This window comes from Apis laboriosa, unplaced genomic scaffold (assembly GCF_014066325.1).
Source record: "Apis laboriosa isolate Shangri-la unplaced genomic scaffold, ASM1406632v1 scaffold173_cov153, whole genome shotgun sequence".
In the NCBI taxonomy this organism is placed as follows: domain Eukaryota; kingdom Metazoa; phylum Arthropoda; class Insecta; order Hymenoptera; family Apidae; genus Apis; species Apis laboriosa.
In genome coordinates, this window is record NW_025222150.1 from 725251 (window position 1) to 750994 (window position 25744).

General features: G+C 30.5%; 3 protein-coding genes across 12 annotated transcripts in view; 1 reads left to right on the forward strand and 2 right to left on the reverse strand.

Annotated features, from left to right (window-relative positions):
* Positions 1-9810, reverse strand: part of LOC122711586 — a 47013-nt gene extending 37203 nt beyond the window's left edge. For both annotated transcript variants that reach the window (XM_043930511.1, XM_043930510.1), the window contains exon 1: positions 8749-9810. In XM_043930511.1, the coding sequence (XP_043786446.1) occupies positions 8749-8794 (46 nt within the window). In that variant the 5' untranslated portion in view covers positions 8795-9810. The remainder of the gene's footprint in view (positions 1-8748) is intronic.
* Positions 1-25744, reverse strand: part of LOC122711584 (toll-like receptor 7) — a 50060-nt gene that overhangs the window by 14826 nt on the left and 9490 nt on the right. The window lies entirely within an intron of this gene.
* LOC122711582 (leukocyte tyrosine kinase receptor) lies at positions 2703-24938 on the forward strand. Of its 8 annotated transcripts, none has more exons than XM_043930490.1 (26): positions 2703-2727; positions 7910-8111; positions 11406-11785; positions 12071-12263; positions 12362-12489; positions 13185-13319; positions 13423-13578; positions 14652-14782; positions 14863-15035; positions 15193-15287; positions 15370-15468; positions 15584-15761; positions 15841-15988; positions 16251-16391; positions 16460-16616; positions 17295-17489; positions 18132-18377; positions 18471-18584; positions 18751-18946; positions 19087-19366; positions 19851-20143; positions 20478-20703; positions 20893-21009; positions 21147-21398; positions 22946-23410; positions 23996-24938. In XM_043930490.1, the coding sequence occupies exons 3-26, from the start codon at positions 11443-11445 to the stop codon at positions 24041-24043; spliced, it is 4509 nt and encodes a 1502-aa protein (XP_043786425.1). In that variant the 5' UTR covers positions 2703-2727; positions 7910-8111; positions 11406-11442; the 3' UTR covers positions 24044-24938. The 8 variants fall into 8 exon arrangements, with proteins under 8 accessions (XP_043786425.1, XP_043786427.1, XP_043786426.1 ...); XM_043930492.1 differs by lacking the exon at positions 2703-2727 and adding an exon at positions 2734-3185 and having other exon boundaries at positions 23836-24938; XM_043930491.1 differs by lacking the exon at positions 2703-2727 and adding an exon at positions 2734-3185 and having other exon boundaries at positions 23951-24938.

Below are 25744 nucleotides of genomic sequence, written 5' to 3' on the forward strand. Positions count from 1 at the left end.
TTGAATTTGTTATGGTACGTAAATTAGAATATGGAAATTTTATATTATATTTGAATTTGATAAAATTTATTTTAGGGGAAAGAGGCGAGTGAAATATTGGTTTATAAATAATTGCACAAAGGAAACCAAGTTTTTAAAAAACTTCGTATCGATGTAAATGCAACGATTCAATTATCAGTACTTATTATTATTATTATTGCGTCACTATCTTAATTATTGTTTCAAAATATATTTCATCGAACAACGAACGGTATTAACATTAATAAATTAAATTTAAAATATTTCTATAAATAGAAAAGCAATTCACAATCTTTTAATACAATTAAATCAATAACATCTAATAATAAGGAAAATTGTAAATGCGAATTTTACAAATTTCAAGCCAGCTCAATATTATTCCATTCGTTTGTGCAATAGAAATTTATTTGTATCAATTTGTTAATATCAATATATCCAATAATTCAAGTTAACGCTTTTATTTATTTCGTATTGAAAACGATACAAAGAATTTCTTCTTTCTTTGCATTCCATCCGTATAAACCGATACATACATCTTGACAAGCGTTGGAGATTAAAATGTTTTCTTTATAAACGCGAAAAAAAAATTCATATCGTAAAAATTAAATGTCCGGATAAAATCATCAACTCTTTGCTTTTTCTGATAATTCCACGAACGAGCAAATGACATTTTCCAGAGAGATGCAAAACGGGTCACGATTTAGCGTAGCAGCGATTATTTTTTTTTTTTTTTTTTTCCCTCCCCTTTTTCCTTTAAGTATAAATCGCTGATTGGACACAAGATTGGAAACGTAAAACAGCTCGAAGCTAATATCCCTTTAACGCTTATATCGGCTACGATATAACGGAAATTAACGGGGATATCAATGTGAAACAACCATACGCGGCATATGGTTATCCGTGGCAGCACGATAATGAGCTATACGTCACGAATGTTCACGTAATTATCACAGCATGGAACTTGAAACTTTTCAGTGATACGAGAATTATGTAAACTCTATTGAAATTAATCTTATAATATGAGTTCTGCTATATAAATCTAGATCGAAATGCGTAAACAATGTTTGAATGTTTTTCATAAAGCTTTTTATACAAAGAGATAAAGAACAGATAAAGTGTTTTCCGCGAAATTAGATCGATAGAATTGAAATTTTTATGAATGATTCGAAGAGGCTAATATTTAAAATCATAAAATATTATAAAGATGAGTTTCATAAGGATGAGAGTTTCAAAAGATATATATTTTTTTTCTGCAATTCCTGAAAATCATAAAATAAATATGTTAAAAGGTTAGCATGTTATTTTTCCTAATTAAAACTAAAATGTAATAAAACATATTTCTATATTATCTAAAAATATATGTATATATAAGCCTATTAGTTTAATCGAATATAATTAAATATTTTTTAAAGCAATAATTTTTTGCTCTAAATGGTTTCATATACTTTTTCCAATTGTAGAATATAATTTTGAAAACAATTTTCTATCGTTATAACGAAAAATATCGTTGCACGCGCAACAAGAAAAGAGTCATGTTCGAAAGTTAGAGAGAAAATATTCGATCCACGGTTAGAACGAATTCCGGTAGCTGAATTCCAGGGACCACGGTCGGAGAGCGTGGATCGTTTTGGCAGAAAAGAGGCGCAGACGTGAGTCCAACTCTCGACAGGGGCGGAGTCCCTGCCCTTTGTCAATAAGAGAGCATGCTCCCTCATATCCCTCTATTTCGTCTCTCTTCACCCCACACTGGAACGCGTAGCTCGCAACTTCTCTTCTACCACCCTTCATCCACATCTACGTCCATCTCCCCGTCCTCTCTTCTCGATCTTCCCCTTCTTTACTCTCCCTATAATCAGCCTCTCTCATCCTCCATTACTTTTCTCCCTCGCATCTTTTCCTCCGCGTTTCAATCGCGTTCCTCCATTCCTCCTCCTCCATTCCTCCCTCCATCTACCTCTTCCACGAATCTCCTCTCCGTTTCCATCTACCCGTTCATCATCCACCCTGGCGCCTCCATCTTCCCTCCTCCTTCGTAGTTTCGTTCCAGGGGACGAACTATTTTTTCGCGGTACGCCTCTCCAAATATACCCCGCACGACACACATCGAACGAGCCGGCCCCAGAGCACAGACGCCGCGACGCCGTCGTCGCCGCCGCCGCCGCTGCTGCCGTCCTCGTCGTCGTTGCTGCTGCCGTTGTTGTTGTTGTTGTTGTTGTTGTTCTAGCGCCAGATCGCGAGCAGAGCGGGCGAGTGAAAAAGAGTGCGAACGAACGGGCGAGAATTTCGAAGCGAGAATATGCGTCCAAGGCGAATCCTGATGAACGTATCATCGATCGATGGTTGCTGAACCAGACCGCCACGGTGTGCTCGGTCCACGCGTGTACGCGCAAAGAGGAGACGCGCCGCTGCCTGCGAGCCGCGCTACTCTGTTGCTCCCGTGCCTCGGGAATATCCGCGATTGCCCAGAGCTGACGCGGCCGCGAGACGACGGATCTTCCACGGGGGATAATCGTTCTCGACACTTTCCGCGACGAGTATACTTGAAGAGAGGAAGAGAGAAATAGATATATATATATATATATATATATATATATAGAGAGAGAGAGAGAGAGAGAGAGAGTGAGCAAGATCCGCGAAGAGGAGAGATGGCGGGATAAAGGGAGAGAATATTGGAGAGAAGGACAGGGGAAGAGGGAGAGAGAAAGAGAGGTGACTTTTATCGATTGTCGTCGTGGGACGAGATACGAGAGAGAGAGACGTGGTGGATTCGAGAGTGCGGGGATCTTGCGTTGCGACAGAATCAATTCCGTGCGGTCCAACAACGCGTGTTGCCCACCAAGCCGTTGTGTTTCCCATCAGGATCAATCCGGGATGGGTACAGTGTCGCTACCCACTTACGAGACCCGTCCTCCTCCCAGCTGATGGTGTTTTCGGTGAGCGTGCATCGCGAGAGAGAGCGGAAAAGGGTGGTTCGCTGTTGGGGTGACAGATGCGAGAGGTCGCCGCGGAGAAAGTATGTGATCGGTTGATGGAACGTGGTTATTAAAACGTGTGATCCCTTGTTTGTGTATGTGTGTGGGTATATATGTGCGTATGTGTGTGCGCGTGTATACACGGAACAGGACTCGCTTCGGAAGCTGATTGGCCTGGAAGTTGCTTGTCCCAATGTAAGTGATCTCTTCATCCTCGCGCACAAAGAACCGAATTTTCTCGCGATGAGATAAATATTGCATTTCTGTAAACACGGGTGTTTTGCACGATTTAATCGGTCCAATTAAATGCGATTGGATTCTTTGCGAATGGGTATAGATATAGAATTAGAGAGGGATTAGAGAGGGGTGTTTTTAAAAAAAAAAAAATTACACGAAACCGTTGCGAAAAGTATATATCTGCTCCCATACTGATACTAAAACCCGGTTGAACTTTCGAACGTAACTGTTCTAACATTCCTCCGCTTGACATTTATCAACCGTAACAGTGTGTTCGAGTGTTTGAAATGGAGGAGAAAGGCGCTACGTTATGGTATGCGTTTAAACTATTCAGGGCGAAATGGAAGAAACGGTTTGATACCGTTCCGTGATTTATCAAAATTCGATACCTCGTACACGGTGCCAAATCGCGTTTCGACCTATTTCCGTGACCGAAAGGACAGGGATAATTTTTATCGTCTATTTTTTTGAGGGACGAAAAAAAATAATTATTTTTTAAAAACAATTCGATTCGATCAATACGATTCGCGATATTATCTTTCTTTAAGGTGATCTATTTTTAATAAATAATTTCTTTTCACAATTAATTCGCAATATATCTGTTTGAAAATTTGAATTTTCCTCGTTTCGATAATTTTTGATTAGATTTTGTATTATCTTTAAATAATTTTTATAATTTATAGGGATACTATAAGAAATAGTTAATATTTCTCGTTTAAAGCAAACGATTACAATTTTTTTTTTAATCATGAAGATTATTTTGTTGCGACGAAGGTAAAGAAAGATATATATAACGAGTATAATAGAACTTTGTTATCGAATAGATCATTGATCGCTATACTTATCGCGCAATTAGCAACTACAGCTATGTCATAGTTATGCAATGCAATTCGCGAGGCAATAAGAACAATCAATCTTTAATTTATTCACGTTAAATAACGTGATAACTCGTTCTTCGTAGTCTTAATATAAATATTTGTTCTCATTACGCAGTTAAATTACATTGTAAATATTAACAACTATATTCTTGTGAATATTTTATCATTCATAAGTTTAAAGAAATATTTCATTATTTCTTTGACGTATTTTTCCTAATTTTTTTTATATCCAATCCAATAATATTTCTCGTTATACCGCCATTTTAACTTAATGCAAATAGAAATGCAAATTCAATTTAGATAAAACGATAAAATCGTCTACCATTCACACGAAAAACACAAGACTTGACATATTTCCTTTTTAGAATAATATTCGAGGCAATTTGACGGGAAGTTTCTTCGTGACTTTAATCATGGATTACACGATTGTTGGAAGAGCGTAGTTTCAAGAGTCCATAATCTTTCGATGAGGCATAATGATTGCGTGCGATGCACGATGGAATTTCTTACGACTAGCTCAGCTAAATGACATTAAAATGATAATTACTTCGTTCCTTTTTAAGTTAATAAACTATTTTACGTTTTTTTTTTATTATAATTAATCCTTTGTAGAAAAAAATGAATTGCCAATGATTTAAAATTTTATGAAATTTTACTTTATTCATTATTTCCTCAAACGTAACGTAAAGAAAAATAGGTTTGATAACGTAATAACGATAACATAATATTTTATAGAATTTTTACAAATTTGTCGAAAATTTAGAAAACAAAATTAGGTTTGGATGTCAAAGATTTTGTTTTGTCAAAGAATGCAAAAATATATTTATCTATGTAAAATTAAATGTGTTAATTTATGTTAAATTTATGTTAATTGAATTGTATGTTTATTTAACATATCATATAATTATAATTACATATTAACAATTAACATATCAAAGAGCAAGATATTTCCTTAAATTTTAATTCATATTTTTTGGATTATAACACGATTATAATAATTCAAGTTAGATATATGTTAAATTGAATTTTTTAAATTAACTTTTTATTTCTTTATTAATTATCCAAGCGACTAATGAGATTATAAATAATGCGAGAAAAAGAAAAAATCACCATATTGATTATTTATTTTAAGAAATGATAAAATATAAATTAGAGTAAAGAGTCTAAAATTAAATAACTTATAGATCTATCGACCTATAATATGTACATACCTTTAAATATATTAAAATTAAAACGATACTATGAATATAATTAGATACGCGTAATCAGTATTAATTTTTCATATTTTTTAGTAATTGCAAGACAACAAAAAACTTTTAATCGGTTTGGCAGCTCTAACGATAATTTAAATTATTACGTGATTATTTTTTATGTTTTTTTGCTATTTTAATCTACAATTTCATTCGCTAAGATACGTATACTTTGCCAGAACGCAGTTGTACATTTAACCTTTTGACAGTGTAATAAAATTATAAAGATACAGACTAATACTTATTTTTATTTTTTCACTATCAACATTTTTTCCACCTTTGACATCAAACACGGAAAACACATATTTTAATTTCTTATTAAACGATTGTAATAGCATAATAGGAATAAATAAGTATAATTATATATTTATTCGACAAATATTAATTCGTCGAATATATACTTGTATACTTTCAATAATTGCAAAAATAAAAGATTTGCAATCTATCATTTTGATGGTTAGTAACTGCTCTATGTATGATAAAATTTTACAAGTTATAAACTTAACAGCTCAGCTGAATCCTTTTCGAGATAAATTGTGGAACGGTTAATCGACAGACGTGGCTGTTTGAAAATAGGAGCACATCGATATATATATGTGTGTGTGCATCAAATTCGATAGCCAACGATCGATTTAATCGAAGAATCGAGAAGTAACTCTTTTATATTTAATATTTCGACAAGAGAATTTTTAGATTTGAGAATTTTAGTTGAATTTTAGTTGAAGCAAGAGGCTTTCTTCTTCCTATTCAATCAATTTCTATCGATTAAGAAGGCAAGAGATCGCACAACAATCGTGTAAGATTAAATCTCTTTTCGTAAGAAAATATTTATATTCCCTAACCATTTTTTAACGCGTCCTCGCAAATGAGAAATTGCCAACAATTGATTGTAATGAGAGATTAATTGAAATTTCATGGTATTTTTATTACATTTTCTATAATGAGATCAGATAATAAATCAAATTCCAGCGTGAACAATTACTTGTAGGTCTCCGACTAGATTAATTAGATAATCGCAGATCATAGTTTGAAAATATTACTTTAATATCCTCGAAAATTATTTTTAGAGCATAATTCTCGAGAATAAAATTTTTTAAATTAATAATTAATAATTTCTCGATGATTTTTGCTTTATGAATCATCGATATGAAATATTATCGCATTCCAAAACTGCAATCGAAAATTGTTTTCTCGAGAATTATTTTGGAGAGTAAAAATCACGGATTAGTTATTTTTTATTATCCGTGAAAAATAGAATTTCTTGATCTTTTTCTGAAATTCATTTTAAGATATTCATAAGATATTCATCCTAAAAACGATCGATGTAAGTTTACGGCGTGATCTTTCAATTTTTTTTTAACCTCTCCGTGTTTCATCGGCGTTTCGTTGCCTTCTTCGACTTCTCGCGTGTTAATTGCGAGCACACAGGTACGCATGTACTTCTTTTGTTGAAAATTTAGAACGTGATAATGTAATGTCAATATTGAACGCACGCGAGAATGTAAAATGAATATAGAAAAGAAAAATAGTAGGAGGATATAAATCGAAGGAAAGTGCATGCCTGTGTAATCGGTGGAAGAGATATAGCAAGCTCGTAAATTACGTTATCTTGAAACATGACGAAACGTGCATGAAAAATTTCAAGACTCTCGATCTACAATTATCTAGTAATTTATTAACCTAAAAAATCGTTTTATGTAGAAAGAATTTTATATGTAGAACCTGCTTTACAAATTATGCACTTTTGTACATAATTATAAAAGGGAAAATTAATTAAAAGTTTTCAATCCCATCAATGAGGATCGAATTTTTTTAATTAATCCCATTTTAAATTATTCCTTTCTTGGCCTTTCGAAAACGAAGATTTTCATTCGTATAATAAAAACTTGATTATTTTACCATTTTTCTTCTATGATCCTGAATCATTATAAAATTACAATCAAAGAAGTTTCGCCCCCTGAAAATAATATTCCGTTAAAAGAAAAGTTGCTCTACGTATATATAATCCATTATACATACTCGCACAAACTTCCATTAAATGTACTTATGGTCTTATCTTTGCTTCCTCCTCGCTCGACGATTTTCTTCTCTTCCATCGACGAGAAACGCACAGGATAGAGAATACATGGGAAAGAGAAGCGGAAATAAGAGTAACGAGTATCGTCCAAATTGCGTCGAATTGAGTCGAGGGAGCACTTAATTCTCACTTGTAAAACGATCGCTTGAATATTCCGGAAAAGAGCGAGATAGGTTTATCGGGGAGGAAAAGGAAGGGAAGTACCGAGACGGAGGGGTTGAAGGGAATCGGATGGAGGGAGTGAGGAGAGGATGGATAACAGGATAGAGAGAAAAATAAAACGTTCGTTGGATTGCCTTTAACGACGAGAGAAGAGATTATCCAGTTGAGAGCGTTTGGTTGGTTGATCCAACAACAGCTAGTTACCATTCGACATTCGCGAGCGTCGTCCTATCTTCGCTTCTCTGTCTCTTTATCTTCGCGTTTGTGTACACGTCGAAAAAATTGATCGAGCACGTATATTTCGATTTGGCACAGGTGGCAAGGATCGAAGGGGGAATCGCGATTGGCCGACGAATGATCGAAACGCGACAGAATTGTTATTGTCGACCCTGGATTGAGGGATTGAAAGGAGGTGATCGACGATCGAGGATACCTAAGGGCTGCTAATGCTACGGATGAACGGATGAACTGTTGGAAACTATGCTGGCATATTGTACGACATCGCATTGGATCGAAGGTAGGAGTGACAACTTGTTGGCCTGACATTTTTTTCGATGCCCATTTTTTTTTTAAACAATTAGGGCAATTAATAGCTATCGTGTGTCGTGTGTTGTCTACGATTCGCGATAATGCGGTAAGAATATATTATGGAAATTTTTCACGAGGCAATAAGAAATTATCACGCCGGATATTTATAGAGTTTTATTTTCGCTATTTGGGAAATTTTAATTTTTATCTAAGTAACAGAAAATTAATGATTAATTTCGAAATTAATACAAGTATTCATTGGATATCAAACGGTTAAAGATTTTAATTCTAATTGAATTTCTTTTTTCTTTTAATTATAAAAATGATTTTAATGCTATACATAATAATGATATTTCATTTATAATTTAATAGAAAAGTCATTTAAAAATGATTTATAATTTATGATAAAATGAAAATAAAATACTCGTGATTGCAGTTGTCGAAAACTCTTTCAAAGATAAACAAATATGAAACTATTTTAAATTTATTTTAAATTTATATTATTTTATTACAAATGAAATATCATATTAAGTACTTGATATAGCATTTTCCTATTATTGTAATATTTGCGAATGCTGATAAAATACGGCATTGTTATTACAGAGTGACACGAACAATGTACTTACTTGCAATTGTTAGATACACTATCGATTCACATGATACGTTACGCATTATTAATATCCCGTTATACTGCACGTAGTATGACTGAATATAGAGTGTTGTTAAGCTTTCAAACCGAGAGTGACTGAAAGATCGATAGAAATACTATCTTGAATAATTTCTTCACCGTGTCTATCGATATAGAGCTAGAAGCTTTCTGGCATCTTATCAATCTTTATTCCTTCTCGATTTTTCTGTCGTCAATTCATAACAGGAATTTTCTTTTACGAGAGATTCTCGTGAAATTCAATTTTGCGATATATATATACAGAAATTTTTATTTTTTTTTTAAATATATTTCAATATCAAAAAATTTTAGCAAAGATAATAATAATGTTTTCCTCTATTTCTGTTATAATTCTGTTTCTGATTTACTTGCAAAATAATTTACAATTTTTAATTACCGTTTCAAGAAAGTCGAAAGAGTAAAAAATATAAATAAACAAAAATTAAATAAATTTCCTTTCTGATTTTCCTTATTTCAAAATGCACAGAAAAGAGATTAGGGAAATTTACAAGACGATTATCCAGATATATAATATGAATAAAAAATAAATAGAGTATATGTATTTGTCAAATATTGAATTCGAAAAAAAATCCCATTGTTTGGTATAATCTATTATTACCCACATTATATTTTTCTAAATATTCCATTATTGGAGCTAAAGCAATTTTGAAAATGGAGCTAGAAACAATCTGTAAAACGTGGCAAAAATAGTGCACGATCGAAATGTTCGTGCACTCTCCTGGGCCATTGTACAGGGCTACATTTAAGCAAACAAGAGATTTGTGAAAAGGGGACGAAGGGAATTAGTGGATGCGTTTTCAGCAATTCGCCTCGCTGAATTGGCCAAAAGTTTGCTAGTGTTAGTTGGATTTTCGATCGATGTTTGCGAGCTGACAATAGCCATATCCCTGTTGGCTGTGCTTTTCATTTAACGAGAAAGAATTGAACGAATTCACCGTTAAATCACCAGCTATTTTTTTTTTCTAGTTAACAAGAAAATATTCTTGACGTATACACTAAATTAAACGTTGATATGAAAAAGAACTTTTTGGTGGATTATATTTTTATGTTGTCGAAATATAAGAATAATTGTTTTTTTACTTCTTTAATTATTTCTTTTTAACGGAGGGAAAATTGGAAATTTAAAAATTATTTGATAATTTTTTTAAAATTCAATTGCTAAGAATTCGTTATGTTTACTTTAATTTTGTATATAAATATATTTCAATTAGAAATATAAAATAATAATAATATAATAATAGATCATAGAAAAAAGAATTATATAATTCTATATAAAAAAAAATTTAATATAACCTTGAGTTCAATCATGAAAAGAAAAATAGAATTTTATTGAATATAAGTGATATGATAATGTATTTAGCACAGAAACGTAACGAGATTCAATAGGCACATCGAAGTCTAAATCGTTTTATAAATTGATTTAAAACTAAAAGTATAATTGAACCAATATGTATAATTGAAAAAAAAATTATAAAAAAACTTTTGATGTCATTGTTAATCTACAAAATATAAGCAATACAAGTATTTTATAAATAATTTTATATGAAATTTTTAATAGAAAAAAAAAAATTATAAATTCATTCGTATTGGTATTCATTAAAATTTGTAGAAATCAACATTAAAAAAAATTAGTATCATATTTAAATTCCTGATGTAATTATATCGTTTCTTGAACAATATATATATTTTAACTCTTCTATTTTAAAATTAGAGAGACAATAATAGAAAAAAATAATAGAATAAAATATACGTATTCTACGAACACGAATGAAAATGACATTCGAATAAATTTCTCTATTGGTATCACCATTACTAGGGATGTCTTCGTTATTACCGGCATACCGGAAATTATGAAATATCGGCGAATCAGTTATTCCATTTCCGCCAATCACTGCTTCGTTTCAACAGTTCGTTCCCTTGTTTTCACAAGTAATTTTCTTTGCTTTACCTATACCCTTAACAACGATATAGCATTAAAAATTACTTTTATATGTTAACTCACATACAATGTTTTCATATTCTTCAATTTCTATATTACTTACGTATACACACTCTTATTCTTCGATTCGCTTAACATAAGCGAATCTTTTTCTTTGATTTTATAAAGCTAAGGAAATATATTTTTAATTAATAAAAAGAATTCTATACTATACTTTTTTCTTATAATTTCCTCAAAATTGTTACAAATTGATCCTCCTTTCAATGCAAGCTGTTCAATTTAAAAAAAATCATAAAAATATTAATCTCCAATTTTTTCATCTATCGAAAGGCTTCCAGCAAACGCGAAACGGCAAAAGTTTGAACTGCAATTGTAAAAGTAATCATAGAGATTGCTGGAAATCTCTTTGCTCGATGTTCAAAGGTTTCGAATGCAACTCAATTGCTCGATCACGCATGTATCTAATAATAAAGAAATACAGCCAGGTCTGGTTCATACGATTGCATCCGAGAACTAGATGTTCAAAATGGCGCCCGGTCATTGTTATTACCACGTAAATAAACGAACTGAAAAATTAAAAACGGAGTTAGAAAAAAAAATAAGAAGAGAAGAATCGAAAACGCGTGTGTAAAAATTGCGTTGTTTTACCTTTTCAGGATATATCGAGCGGTTACACGAGGAAAGCGCGGAGTAATGATCAGTGATACGCGGTCCGAGGTGTTGACCGCGAATTTCAAACAGGCGAGTCGCACCGTGTATGACTGGCGGCGTAAATTCGCCTTAAGCGGTAACCTATTGTTGAGAATTTTTCTTGGCCTTTGTTATATCACGGGTACAAATTGCGATTGGAAAGAGAGAATGTCGCGTGGGACCAACAACAACATGCAGATCACGAACCGATTGTCTCAGCTCGGTTATTGCGATCTGGAAGAGACCTGCGATTGGTCGTGGAATCAATTGGACAGTTTCAAGAAAACCAGCCCATCCTTGCGAAATAAATTGGGGCCTAACGTGGATGCCAGTAATTCTACAGAGGGTAAGATGTGTGAGATACGTGATTAATTACTTCTCTCTCACAAATTAATTAGAATTTTAAATCTTAAAAGTCTACGTGGACATTCAGTTGAGGATACTGAGATATACTGAGATTTTTTTTTAAATTTATTTACTCTAGATATATCCAAAAGTAGGGAATCAAGATCAGTTTTAAATAAATAATTTTCGATTTAACCAATATTTATGGCAATTTAAGATAGAAGAGAAAAAATCTTTGGAGAAAATGTGGCGAAATATCTAAGATATTAATTTCGATTTCCACTAGGACATTTCTTATGGTTTACTGGCTACGGGAAACCTCAAATGTGGTCCGGTAAAATCCCTCCAACTGGATCACGTTGCATATTAGAATTAGCTCTATACCAAGTTGAAATGAGTAATGGTATTATCAAGTTACTCATAATTACAAACAATACAAGTTGGATTGCCGCGGAGAAGCAAGGAAATAATCATACAAAGTACGTAATTTTTTCAATGATAAATTGCTTAGTTGTTATTATAATAATAATTAAAAATATTTTTTGATAAAAATTGGAATTTATCTGTTAAATTACAGATGGGAGATAATGCGTTTTACAATAGGTACTATCACTCAATCACATTCGTTACTTATAGAGATGTTAGTACCCTATTCTAATTCTAGCATCGCTATTGATAATGTTCGCCTAATCGAATGTTTTCCGGGTAATTATGAATTATTAAAAATTCTTATATTGCAACAAATTATTATTGATTTTTCTTATATGTGAGCCATACTGAAAATTTAAAAATATAATTAAATATTTTCCAAAATATTAATTTTATTGCATTTAATCTTTAAATTTTATTACATTTATTTATTTGATAAAATTAATTGTAAGAAGCTTTTTTTATTTTCAAATAAATTCGCAGATAAAAAGATATTCTAATATGAAATTTTACAATATTTTTCAGTATGTCCCACGTATATAAATTTTTTAAACATTTTTTAAACAATAGTACATCATTACACACGTTCTATTATTACTGCTTTAATTATTAAATTATAACTACAATGCTTACGATATTACACATTTTCTATACACAACGAAATAAAATTATAATTTTTCGTTTAAACGAATTCAATATCCCTTTCTTATAACTCTACATCAAAATATAATCACGCTATACAATTATAACAAGTTAGAATTATACCACCGCATTCACCACGCGCATAAATATAATACCACTGGTGGTCAAAGAAAATAAAAGCAACGGTCACAATTGAAAGGAAAATACGAGAAATTTCTAGGTATCTAGAAAGTTTGACGCGGCATAATCTAAACAAGTGAAAAGACTGAACAAACACTGCCTTGCTTATATACGTAAGAAAAGAGAAACAAATGCATCGTTATTTGCAGAATCAACAGCGGTGGAGATAAAGAACTGCACGAAAGACATGTACCGCTGTAAGAATGGCTCGTGTTTAAACAGAACACGTGTCTGTGACCTAACAAAAGACTGTGCCGAGGGTGAAGACGAGGAGGACGACTGCGGTAATTGTCAAATTATTATACCTCCACTTTCTTCCTCCGCGGTCAGTTCAGTTCGTCATTGTGCCGTGGACATGACAGATCGTAATCGAGAAGGGTGTTTCAGACAAAATACCGGAGAACGCGAGATGCAATTTCGAGCATGGATGGTGTGGATGGAAAAACGTACCGGGAAGACCTTTAAACTGGACCCTCCATCATGGCGCAACACCGTCCGAGAAAACTGGACCTAGTTACGATCATACATACCGCAATGCGTCCGGTTCGTATATAGTTATGTATATGTACGTACATATTATGCCTTCGTGTGCACGTTTCAATGAAACTTCCATTTTCGCTCGGTTTTAAATACATTTGTCTGGATTTATTGTAGCGCGTTTAACTCTTTTATCCCGAATGTGCAATATATCTGAAAATATGTGAAAGATATGTATTTATAACGTAGAGAAGGAGAGGACAAAATTATTTGAAATTATAAGAATATACTATCTTTTTATGAAAAAGTGTCATTTTCTTTCTTTCTTTCTTTTTTTTTTTATTACTTTCCATTGATTAATTTTGAATTAATTGCATTGCATATTGTTATTGATAACAGTTTTATATTCTATTACTATTATACTTGAATTCTTTTGAATATGCAATATTAATATCTAAAATAAAATAAAATAAAATAGCTATTTATATTTTAAAAAAAATATAGAATAAAAGAATAAAATAAAAGAACAGAAAATATTATGAGAATATGATATCCTTTTGTAATTAAAATAGTACCATAAAAATAGTACTTTTATTGCCTTCTTTTATTGATGTACTATAAATATTTAAAGAAATATCTGAAAGCTAAATTTAACGTTATAAAAAAACAAAATAAATGAATAAAAACTATTTACCATGAATGTAATATTCCTTTGTATATAAATATTTTTTTTTTATTAAAGATCTTTAAAAATAGTTTCATCTGAATAAATATGAAATCTCATTAAATATTCATATCAAGGTATTTAATATATACCACATAAAATTCCATATATGTATTACATTTTTCTTCTTATTAAGATAAAAATTTCATTCATTTCAAATTATCATACAATATTTAAGATTTAATATTAGATTAAAAAATTGTATTTTATTCCTAAAATTTTAAATATTATTAATATTTAAGGATAAAAATTATATTAATTTTTTTTCTTCTTACAATAATAATTTCCAAAGATAGTAGAAAGTACAAGTATTTAAATTTAAGTATTTAGAAATTCACTTATCTTCATTAAAAATATTTCTGATACTTTAAAATTTCAATCATTTTAATTATTTAATTTTAATTTTCCATTTCAGGGACATACGCATATGTAAGTATGTCACCAAAAGTAGAATATGGTAGCCATGGTACTATTGAAAGTCCATTGTACAATCCTACACCACCTTATAATGGTGATCCACAAAGTCCTTATCATAAGTCGTGTCAAGTAAGTTGCCTCAAAATTAATTATAGAATTATTATATTACTAATGGAACATAATATATTAATATGTACATACTTATATAGGTACGGTTTTTTTATCATCAATATGGTGCAAACAGCGGTTCGCTTGGATTATATTTAGTTCAAGAAAAACCACATCAACCCCATTACGAAAGATTATGGTGGTCTTATCTTAGTGGTGATAGAAGTGACGTTTGGTACAATCAAGCTGTTTCTTTACCTGATATCAAATACAGGTGATTCAATTTAACACATTAAATCATTTAATGTAAATATTAAAAATTAAAATTGTTATTAAGTTAAAAAATTATTTACTTTATCTATTAAAGATATCTCAAATCTAATTTCTTGTAAATTTTTATAAAATTTTACATGTGTATAATTTGTTCATAGATATTTTCTTCAATTTGAGGCAAGCAGAGGATATTATTCAAAAGCTGATGTAGCGATTGATGATTTTTCCTTGAGTCCAGAATGTTTTGGCATTGGTAAATTTTCAAATTTCTTGATTTCTCAAAATTAATAATCAAAAGTATTTTAATAAAATAATTATGTATCATTTTTCATTAGGAGTTCCTCCTGAAGTCGTGGGAGATTTCAATTATTCTAATCCCGTCATTGATTCGGAAAAAATCCCTCGTCAACACACAGACTTTGTTAACGAAACTGGTACCATACATCTTCTAAAAAAATTATAACAATAATAAATCACCGTTTAATTTGGATACTGCTTGCATATGCAATAATATGCATCTCATCAGTGCATAACTCTTTATATTTCCAGTTATACATATTACCACATGTGGAAATACAGGAAGAACAGGTCCCAATTCTGAGCAATGTAACGAAGAATACAATAGAACAGACATAGAATTAGTTACACTTTCACCAAAAGAAGATTCCCTTTCTTTCAATTTAAGTGGTATTCAACGATGGATAGCACCTCGTGGTGGATATTATACGTAAGAATTTATTATACTTTTTTCTATTTGTTATTTATAATATTAACATTAAGACAATTAATATATATTTTAAATGTAGTTTAATTGGAATGGGCGCCCGTGGAGGAAAAGGTTCTAGCGGTATGGGAACCACATTGGGTGCACTTGTCCGTGGTGTAATCGAATTAGAAAAGGGTGATCAACTGTATTTCATGGTGGGGCAAGCAGGAATGGATGCGTGTCCTAAAGTAAGAATTGTATATGTTAATATAGAAGCGATATAAAATGTTAATTTGATTAATATTATTTACTTCTAGAGATGAATTGTATTTGATACTACCTAAATTTTAATAATATTATAATATTCTTTTTCTCACTTTTTTCTTTCTCTTCTAAAAAATTTCAAAATGAAACTTTTTTGAGTTTCAAACAGTTTTGAGATTTCAAGTAATTCATCCTTTTCATTTCAAAAATTTTTCAAAGTTTCTCTTGTATATCTTTCATTTTCAGAACTTGGGACAAAAATTAAATAGTTGTCAAGGCTCTACATCATATGGGTCTTCCTTAGGAACTTCCAAAGTAGATGAAGTAAGAAAGATTAAGATAAAAGATGGTGGAGGTGGTGGTGGTGGTGCAACGTATATTTTTCAGGTAAGCAAAATCGTTAATGCTAAAATATAAAATATTAATGATTAATTATCATTCTTTATATATTACAGTTAAAAAGCAATGGAGAACAACATCCCATACTTATCGCAGGAGGTGGAGGTGGTTTAGGATTAGGACAATTTATTGACAATGGCCATCAACATGGTCGAGGACCTGCTCCTCCTGGAAGACAACCTACTTCGGGTACAGTTCTTTCATCACAAGCAGGTAAATAAAAATTTATGATTTATATTTTTACTATACCATAAAGTATGAAGATTTTCAATTTGAAATGTACTTCAGTTTGAAATGTAAATTAAATCTTTTCTGTCATAAATTGTAAAATATATATTTAATCATTATCATTAATTGTGTATCAATATGAACAATCATTAAAATTTTTTTAATTGTTTAACATTTATATAAATACATCCATTGTATTTCATATTTTCAATCTCTTCAGGATTGATTATATTATTTCACATAATTTAACAATTAATATAATCCTCTGTTTTATTAACATTTCCAATTTCTTATCCAATAATTTCGAAAAATTATTTTTCAATCGATTGAAATTAAAAAAAATTCTCTGGTACAAAATTATTATCACCAAATTTATAGATTTCTAATTAAATCACAAGATAATTCGATAAATTTTATTTCTCTGAATGACTTGAAATTCCATGTAATCTCGTGAGTCATTTTCGCAATTTAAAGTTCACTATCAGTTTGACATTCTCAAATTAAACGCAAACGCGAGAGAACAATTTTCAGACTCTCGCATTAATGTACGATACTTTAGTTTTAGAGGCAACGTGAACGTGCCCTATGATGCGCATCGATCTAGATTTAGTTTTAACTGCTTCGAAACTGTGTTAATTACGTAAATCTGGTAATGGTGTACAGATAGCCCAGGCGGCCCAGGTGGAGGATTGAACGAGTCATCGCGTACGGGTCAACGAACTACAGCAGGTGCGCCCCTTGTTAGGGGTGGCGTAGGCGGAATTGGTTGCGGACCTAAGAATCAGAGCCACGGAAACGGAGGATTCGGCGGCGGCGGTGGTGGATGTCTTGCTGGAGGTGGTGGAGGTGGCTACATAGGTAACAGAATCAATATTAACGTGATTTTAAACCGAATCTAGAATTCATCTATGTCGCTTTTAATTACCGATGCATTTGAAATTCGGAACAGATGCAATTGGGGTAATTGGATGTAGCTGTTCCATATTGTTGTACAATGTATGTTACGTTTTAGTATTTGAGAAGAAATTTTTTTCTTTATTTTTTAATGTTTGTCCAACTTTTAATATTAATAGGATTTGATCATCAATGATTGTATTTAAATAACTTGTTTGCTATTGTTCTATATACAACATTTCATTATTTGGACTGTTTGAGGTATCTGAATATAATTGGAAATATGATTTTTTTAATTCATATAAGATACAAATAAATAGATTCAATTGGCAGGATTCTGATTAATCAGATACAAGTTAAAATTTTATTACAAATGAAGTTTTACTTGTATATTAAAATTAATATACAATTAAATGCAAATATATACTTCAAAATATTTTGTACTATTCAATTATATTTCATATTTTGAATCCTATCTGAAAAAATACAAAAACAATGTTATTTAATTATAATTTACCAAGTTCAATTTTATCACATAAATCTTTCATATCATGCATCTTGACCACTATAATACCTCTTTGATAATTCAATTACATAATGATTTAGGTGGTAATACTGGTCACAAGGAACTTAGTAACGGTGAAGGTGGTTACTCCTACGCCAGCAATGAGCTTATGTACGTTCACTTCCTGTCAGGAATAAATCATGGGCCAGGAGAAGTTTACATTATTCCTGCTATCAGTGGTTGTGGTTGTGACTTCCGTTGCATCTCTCTCAATCAGTATCTTAGCGAGACAAAGTGTCTCTGTCCTCCAGGCTGGTTATTGAGTAATAATTCAAGATCTTGTCTTTGTGAGTATCAAAAAAAAAAAAAAAAAATTATTTCTTTCTCTCCTTTGGAACATAACTTTGAAATAAAATAATAATTGATATAATTATTTTTAGCCGATGACAATGTTTCAGACGATTCAAAAGTTACGCATCAACCATTCATGATACCCCTTATAGTTGTAAGCATTGGCCTACTCTTTGCTTTCACCGCTCTCTGCCTACTACTTTGTAAGAAATTATTCGATAATATTGTAACATACATTGTTTTCTGTAATCTTAGAAATTTCGTATTTTCTTAAACGTGAAACTTTTTAATAAAAAGAACGTTTGAAAGTAGACGATCGTATGGATATAATTTTATATCATATAAGCGAAATCTCACTTTTGTCGATAGATAATCGTTACCAAAATCGAAAGGCGCTTATACAACGGCGACAAGTAATGTTTGGTAACGGAACTGAATTAACGTCGCTGCAAGCTGTTTCCGACACTATAATGACTGAATTCAATCCGAACTACGAGTTCGCTGGAAATCTTTATAGTTTTAAAGACTTGACGCAAATCCCACGCGAATGTATAACTTTGATAAGGTAAGTATAAATTTAATGATCATTACAACCACAGTGATACAATCTCAGGGTTAAAATTCAACTTTTTAAAAAAGATATTTCGTAATCAGTTCTTCTTTCTTCTCAATTCCATAAATTAATTGTTTTATTTTGTATCGTAGACCGCTTGGTCAAGGAGCTTTTGGCGAAGTTTTTCAAGGTGTGTATAGATATAGACGGAATCAAGAACAGCCTGTCGCTGTGAAGGCAATCCCTTCTTCGTCTAGGCCTCAGACAGAAGCAGATTTCATGATGGAAGCTCTGATAATGAGCAAATTTAATCATCCCAATATCGTACATTTTATTGGAGTTTCTTTCGAGAGAAATCCAAAGTATATCGTGTTAGAATTGCTTGCTGGAGGGAATTTGAAGAACTTTCTTCGAGAAGAAAGACCACGCGCGGTAAATAGCGTTTTCTTTCAAATATTGGATCGATTGTTATTATATAAAATTCGTTATATTTTAATATGTATATAACGAGATATATATATATATATATGTTAAATATGTAAATGGAAGATAGAAGTATTACGATTTATTTATTATGTTATGAAGTTTTCTTTTTTTCCAAGAGAGAAAAAGAACAGAGATTTACGATCAATCTAATTCGAAAAATCTCTAATTATTTCTGTATATTACTTTACAATTAAAAAAATCTTACGTTTTATTTATTTGAATTAATAAATTCACAATTAAGTTGTTTCCATTTTTGTTCCGTTATTTCCGTAATTTTAATCATCGAAGGCTTGTTTATTAATTTTTCTATTAAGTTCCATTACTTTTTGTTAACTATGTGTCGTTCTCGATTGCAATTTAAACAGGGTCAACTCTTAATTTTTGCCGCTCGTCATCAATGGGGTGCATGCGTATATTCCTGTTTTGGCAGGATCGGCCCACTTCGTTGAGGATGCAGGATTTGATAATGTGCGGATTTGACGTAGCGAACGGTTGCAAATATATGGAAGAGGCCCGATTTATTCATCGAGATATCGCCGCGAGAAATTGTTTGCTCACGTCTAAGGGATCCGGTCGTATAGTGAAAATTGCGGATTTCGGGATGGCAAAGGATATTTACAGGAGCGATTATTATAGAAAAGGGGGCAAGGCGATGTTACCGATTAAATGGATGCCACCAGAAAGTTTTCTAGATGGAATATTCACTACGAAAACTGATGTTTGGTGAGTTTCATCTCGAATTATTAATTGGAACAACTTCGTTTATATCTGGAAAACAAGTTCGTATTTATTATTAGATTTTTTTATGTAAAATTTCGTAATACTTTCACTCATGTAGGATGCGATAAATATTGTCAAAATTATGAACAAACGTTTTGATTCAAAAGAATCAAATTTTTTTAAGAGTCCATTACATAATTGATCAAAATAGATTAAAAATATTCTCAAAGAATATTTGTGAATGTTTGAATGAAATGAAATATGTTTGAAACTGTAAAATAAAAAAATAGAAAAGTATTTCTAATAAATTATATTCCTTATGATTAATTTATTATAGGGCATTTGGCGTGTTACTATGGGAAATTATGTCTTTCGGTTACATACCTTACACTGGTTGTACTAATAGAGAAGCTATGACAATGGTAACGTTAGGGGGTCGTTTAGAAAAACCTGCAGGATGTCCTGATCCTATTTATGGATTAATGACACGATGTTGGCATCCACGCCCTGAAGACAGGCCTAGTTTTGCAACTATTGTCGAGAGAATTGGTTATTGTTTACAGGTAAAACAATTAATTAATTAAAAAATTTTACTCAAACAATAAGAAATAAAAACTCACAACTTAATTATATACAATACTTTTACATATAATAATTTACAATAATATAAATTTTTATTTTATTATACCATTAACGAAAATTAAGATAAGAATTGAATGATTTCAATTAATAATTCTAATTTTTATGCTTAGGATCCTGATGTGATAAATCATCCAACTCCCAATTTTGATATTTTGCCAATCTGCGATCGTGAAGTGACGATAATGAGACCTGATCCGGAAACAGAATGTATCAATGTGCAGTCAGAAGTGAGTTATCGTTTAACGTTTCATGTTTTCGATTACTAACGATTCGAACTTGGTGTATTCTTCTTAATATTTGTTCCACGATACTTCTTCGAACAATGAATACATATAACATTATAGAATACTGTACGTTTTTATAGCTGGATGCATGTGGATACATGCAACCCAGAATTATCGATTCGCGATCAGCTAGTCAACGCATGGCTCAAGCTATTGCGAGCAATAATCCTAATCTCAGAAACGAAAATCCAAATCGAATGAATTCGAACGAAAGAAATAATATGCAAGGACGATTTCAATCAATTCCATATGGCACTAATACAGATTCTGAACAAATCTTGGGTGGAAACGCGAGTCGCGAAGATTTTAATGATGAAAATGTTCATTCAGAGGTATATTGGACAAAGATTGTACAAAATTTCATTTTCTAGTACATATTTTTGTTCATCATCGATTAAATGAACTTTTATTTTTCATTTTTATTAAATGGAATTTTATTTATTATTATTATTATTATTATTATTATTGATATTTCTTAAGAAATTAAATGCTTTGATGTTAAAATGTTATTCACAAAAATATCTGTCTACATATTTATAATATATTTTACATAATTAATTTATTGAATTACTATTTGCAATTATGTTATCATATATTTATTGATTTATAAGATTGTACATTAACAGATATATAGATTATGGTAGCCAATATAAAAATGAATAAAAAATTACTTATTAAATAAATTTAATACATACATAATATGATATTTGTGTGAATAATTTTTTATACATATATGTGTAAGAGTTAGTTTTATTTTCTTTAGTAAACTCGCATTCATGTTATTTGTTAATCTATGTTTTTCATTTTTGTGTATTATTTCTTAATCATTTATTAATTTTTGATTATAAGATATTAATAAATATTTAAAAAGTGTAATATTTAATATATTGGCCATTAATATAACATTCTAAAATATTTATTCTTCAATTATTATTCAATATAACTTTTGTTATAATATAAACTTTGATTTGTTATAATATAAACTATGATTATATTTAATCCAAACGTTATAATGCAGAAAATCTTTCTCTATTATTAATAGAATATACAATTAATAAAGTGATTAAAATAATTATCTAAATTGTATTAAATTTTATAAACGTATTTGTACCATATATATATTATTGATGATGCATTAATAGCCAATATAATAAATAGACTTGGATTTTTATACAAATTTATATTTTTTATTATTTTTTTAAATCTAAAGAAATCTTTTTTACTCTTTAATACCTTAATGTTCATATTTGTAATATTAAATACTTAAAATCATAATTATATAATAGATTTGCTTATTTTTGTCATTTGTTTGCCTATTTTTCTTAAATTAGAATATCTTATATCAAAATACAGATGGTTAATATATATATTCGTGGTAGACTTTTAGTGAATTGATTTTAGAGACTATAGACAGAATTCTATCTTTACTATTCTTCTTCATTTAACAAATCTAAATTGCTCATTTAATTATAATTAATTAATTAAAATTATCATTTAAATTATATTAAATAAATCTTAATGAATATTTTTGTATATTAACTTTTGTATTTTTCCTAACCTTAACTCTTCAAAGATGTCCCACGAATATATTAATATCTTATATGTAATTTATAAAATATATATATATATATATCACACCTATTTTTATTATATTATTTGAAATTCGTTACAATATAATGTTTGAATGAAAATTTAATGAAAAAAATTGAAATATTAAATTAAATATTATAATGCTTACTTTATTTTGGATAATTCATATACTTTTCCATGTATGCCATATATTTTTCTATATTTTAATTTCATATAAACGTATAAATTCGCAGTTTAATAACAAACCAATATTCCAATAACGATTATAATGATTTCAACGAATTTGCAGAACAAACATAAGGCCGATAATTTAAATTGCGAGGAGAAAAGCGTACATCGAATTTCGACGGACATCGAAAATAGGTTAAGGAACACGGACAATGGTAACAATCGTGCATCAAATATCGAAAATCGTCGAAATAGTACGGTTGATATTACGGATGTAGACAGGAGGAATGGCAATGAAAGCATAACTACCACTGAGACTAATTCTGATTCTTTGATCGTTGCTTCTTCGGACACACCGCCTGATACGATCAATTCCTCACCGAACACACGTAGTCGATCTCCTAGTCACACTGGCCTAAATACGAGCGCCACTAATGTTAATGGAATGTTAAAGAAAAACGCCCTAAAGGCTGCGCTCAGTTTGGATCCTAGTGCTCTGTGTCGTGGCACGATACCGTACGAAAAAATAGCATTTTCGCCACCACCACAGCGTTCAAGTACCCCTGGCAGCATGGAAATCAAGAAGGTAATTTAAATATTTTTATGAAATGTTTATACGAAGAAAAAGAGAAGATTGTAGGATTATGATTAATTGACAGAAGAGAATTCTGTAGTAGTTATGTAAATTATGTACATATATTATATAAAAAATTAATTATTAAAATTTAAAAACGAATTAATATTGATTAAGAAACAATTACATCGTATATAATTGTACTTCTGTCAAATTATCATAAACATTATAAATACGATTACAATATCTATCCTAATACTTTTATTCTTTAGGAAATATCCATTTTTTCCAATTATCATCATCTAACACGTAAAATACATGTAACCCTTTGCACTCCCTTATCTTCATTTTCCACTCTGCAAAATATTATTATTATTATTAAGGATCTTCTTTAAATTAATTTCCCTCTTTAAATTAATCTGTGATTAATCTCATAGTGAAACGATTCGAGTGCACAGGATTAGCATACCACACTCGTGATATTCGATGTCGTGTCTTTTTTATTTCCAAAGAATCCAGCGATGCTTATCCCTGAAATTCATTTAATCGCAGTTCTATGTATGATGGAACTATCGTCTCTTTGTTCTTCACACGAAGGATCTTCTGGGTCACGAGCTACCAAAGGAAGAGGAATGCTTTTGCTGAGATTTGTACAAAGGGGAGTAACAGAACTCCCCGATAGTCAATGTTACAATGCATTTGACTAAATCATTGCGACGTTCTGCAATTGTAAACGCAGTTTCTATTGTTATGCGTTTCAAGGAATCATCGTCATTTTTGTGGATACGAAATGAAGAATATTCGCGTCGTATGTATTCCGAAGAAACGTTATTATAAGTGGAAATTTCGATTCTTGAACAAGTGAATTGGTATCATTTTTTCATTCCCTTTTGTTTTTCTTTGTTTTTGAATGCATTGAAAAAAGTTATTTTCATCCATATACCAGAGGGAAGACTTTAATTGAGTTTATTAAATGGACGGTCACGCATTCTCCATTATGACACATATTAAGGGAATACATCAGAAGTTTTTAAAAAATAAGAGAATTTTTTTTTTTTAATTTATTTTTTTAATCGTAGTTTAGGTAATATATTTTAGTTTAATAAATAAAAAAGTTTTCTTATATTTTAATTTATTTTTTAGAAGCTTCAAGGTGAATTCTTCTCATCATATGGCGAGACGAACGAAAATAATCATCGATAAAATTTATTTATAGTAGCATATATCGAATATAAGGAATTGCAAAACAAAAATGAAACATTATGAGCTTGAGATCGTCCATTATTAAATTCATTTCATTATTAAATTCCATTACTAAATCCTTTTTCTCAAAACTCGCGAACACGAATACTTATAATAACATACACACTTGCGCGCGTAAAGTTGTATACGTATCTACATATTACATGTAAAAGAATTTAAAAAAAATAGAAAAAAGAAAGAATTAGAAAAAATGAAAGGTACTATCGTGATGTTCAACATACGTACGTATAAGAAAAAAAAAAAAAAATAAAAAAAATAAAAAAAAAATAAAAAAAAACCGAGAAGAAAATTCAAAGTATTAAGTCTGAAACGAATATTATCACGTACCTATACAAATACACTTCATTGTAATGTTCAATAATACATTGAATATTCGACATATACGTACATTACCACACATTACACATCACAGTTATAGATATAAATTAACAAATATAAATTAACGAAAAAAACTATGTAGATATAGCTGTTAACGAGCTGTTATCATCGATGTTCCTCCTGCAGAAGGATTATCCAGAAAAATTCAATTAGGGATCCTTCTTGTCCTTTATAAAGTATATGCAGGACGATCGTCAAATTGCGAATATCGTGTAATTGTATGAAACATTTTTTAAAGATACAAGCGATGTACACAACGTGTGATATACATATATATATATATATATAGAAATGAAGAGTTTAAAAGAGTGCGTGTGTGAGAGAGAGAGAGAACGGAAGAGAGGGAGAGAGAGACAATACGCTATATACACAAGACTTAATTTACACCAAAAGAAAAGAANAAAAAAAAGAAAAGAAAAGAAAAAAATGTACGCCTATGGCGTTCTTTCTACACATACCTGTAAACCTTTACGTATACATATACATATGTATAAATGTATATATTATATATATATAATTATATATATTATATGTATAATTATAATATGTATATTCTATATATAGATTTATTTATCAGAAAACTTTAGATAAGGCTGGTTGAATCGCCTTCATCCTCGATATATTATGATTTAAATAATAATATATCATTCGAACAACGATCATAATTTCTCCAAAAGCGTTTAATTATTAAAAAAGAAAAAAAAA

What these genes read in the sequence shown, in the direction of transcription:
- LOC122711582 (XM_043930490.1), top strand. Translation starts at nt 11,443, where the DNA reads ATGATCAGTGATACGCGGTCCGAGGTGTTGACCGCGAATTTCAAACAG. An exon ending in TACATACCGCAATGCGTCCG is followed by an intron (nt 13,579 to 14,651) that starts GTTCGTATATAG and finishes TTTCCATTTCAG; the next exon opens with GGACATACGCATATGTAAGT. An exon ending in ATGAAAATGTTCATTCAGAG is followed by an intron (nt 21,399 to 22,945) that starts GTATATTGGACA and finishes ACGAATTTGCAG; the next exon opens with AACAAACATAAGGCCGATAA.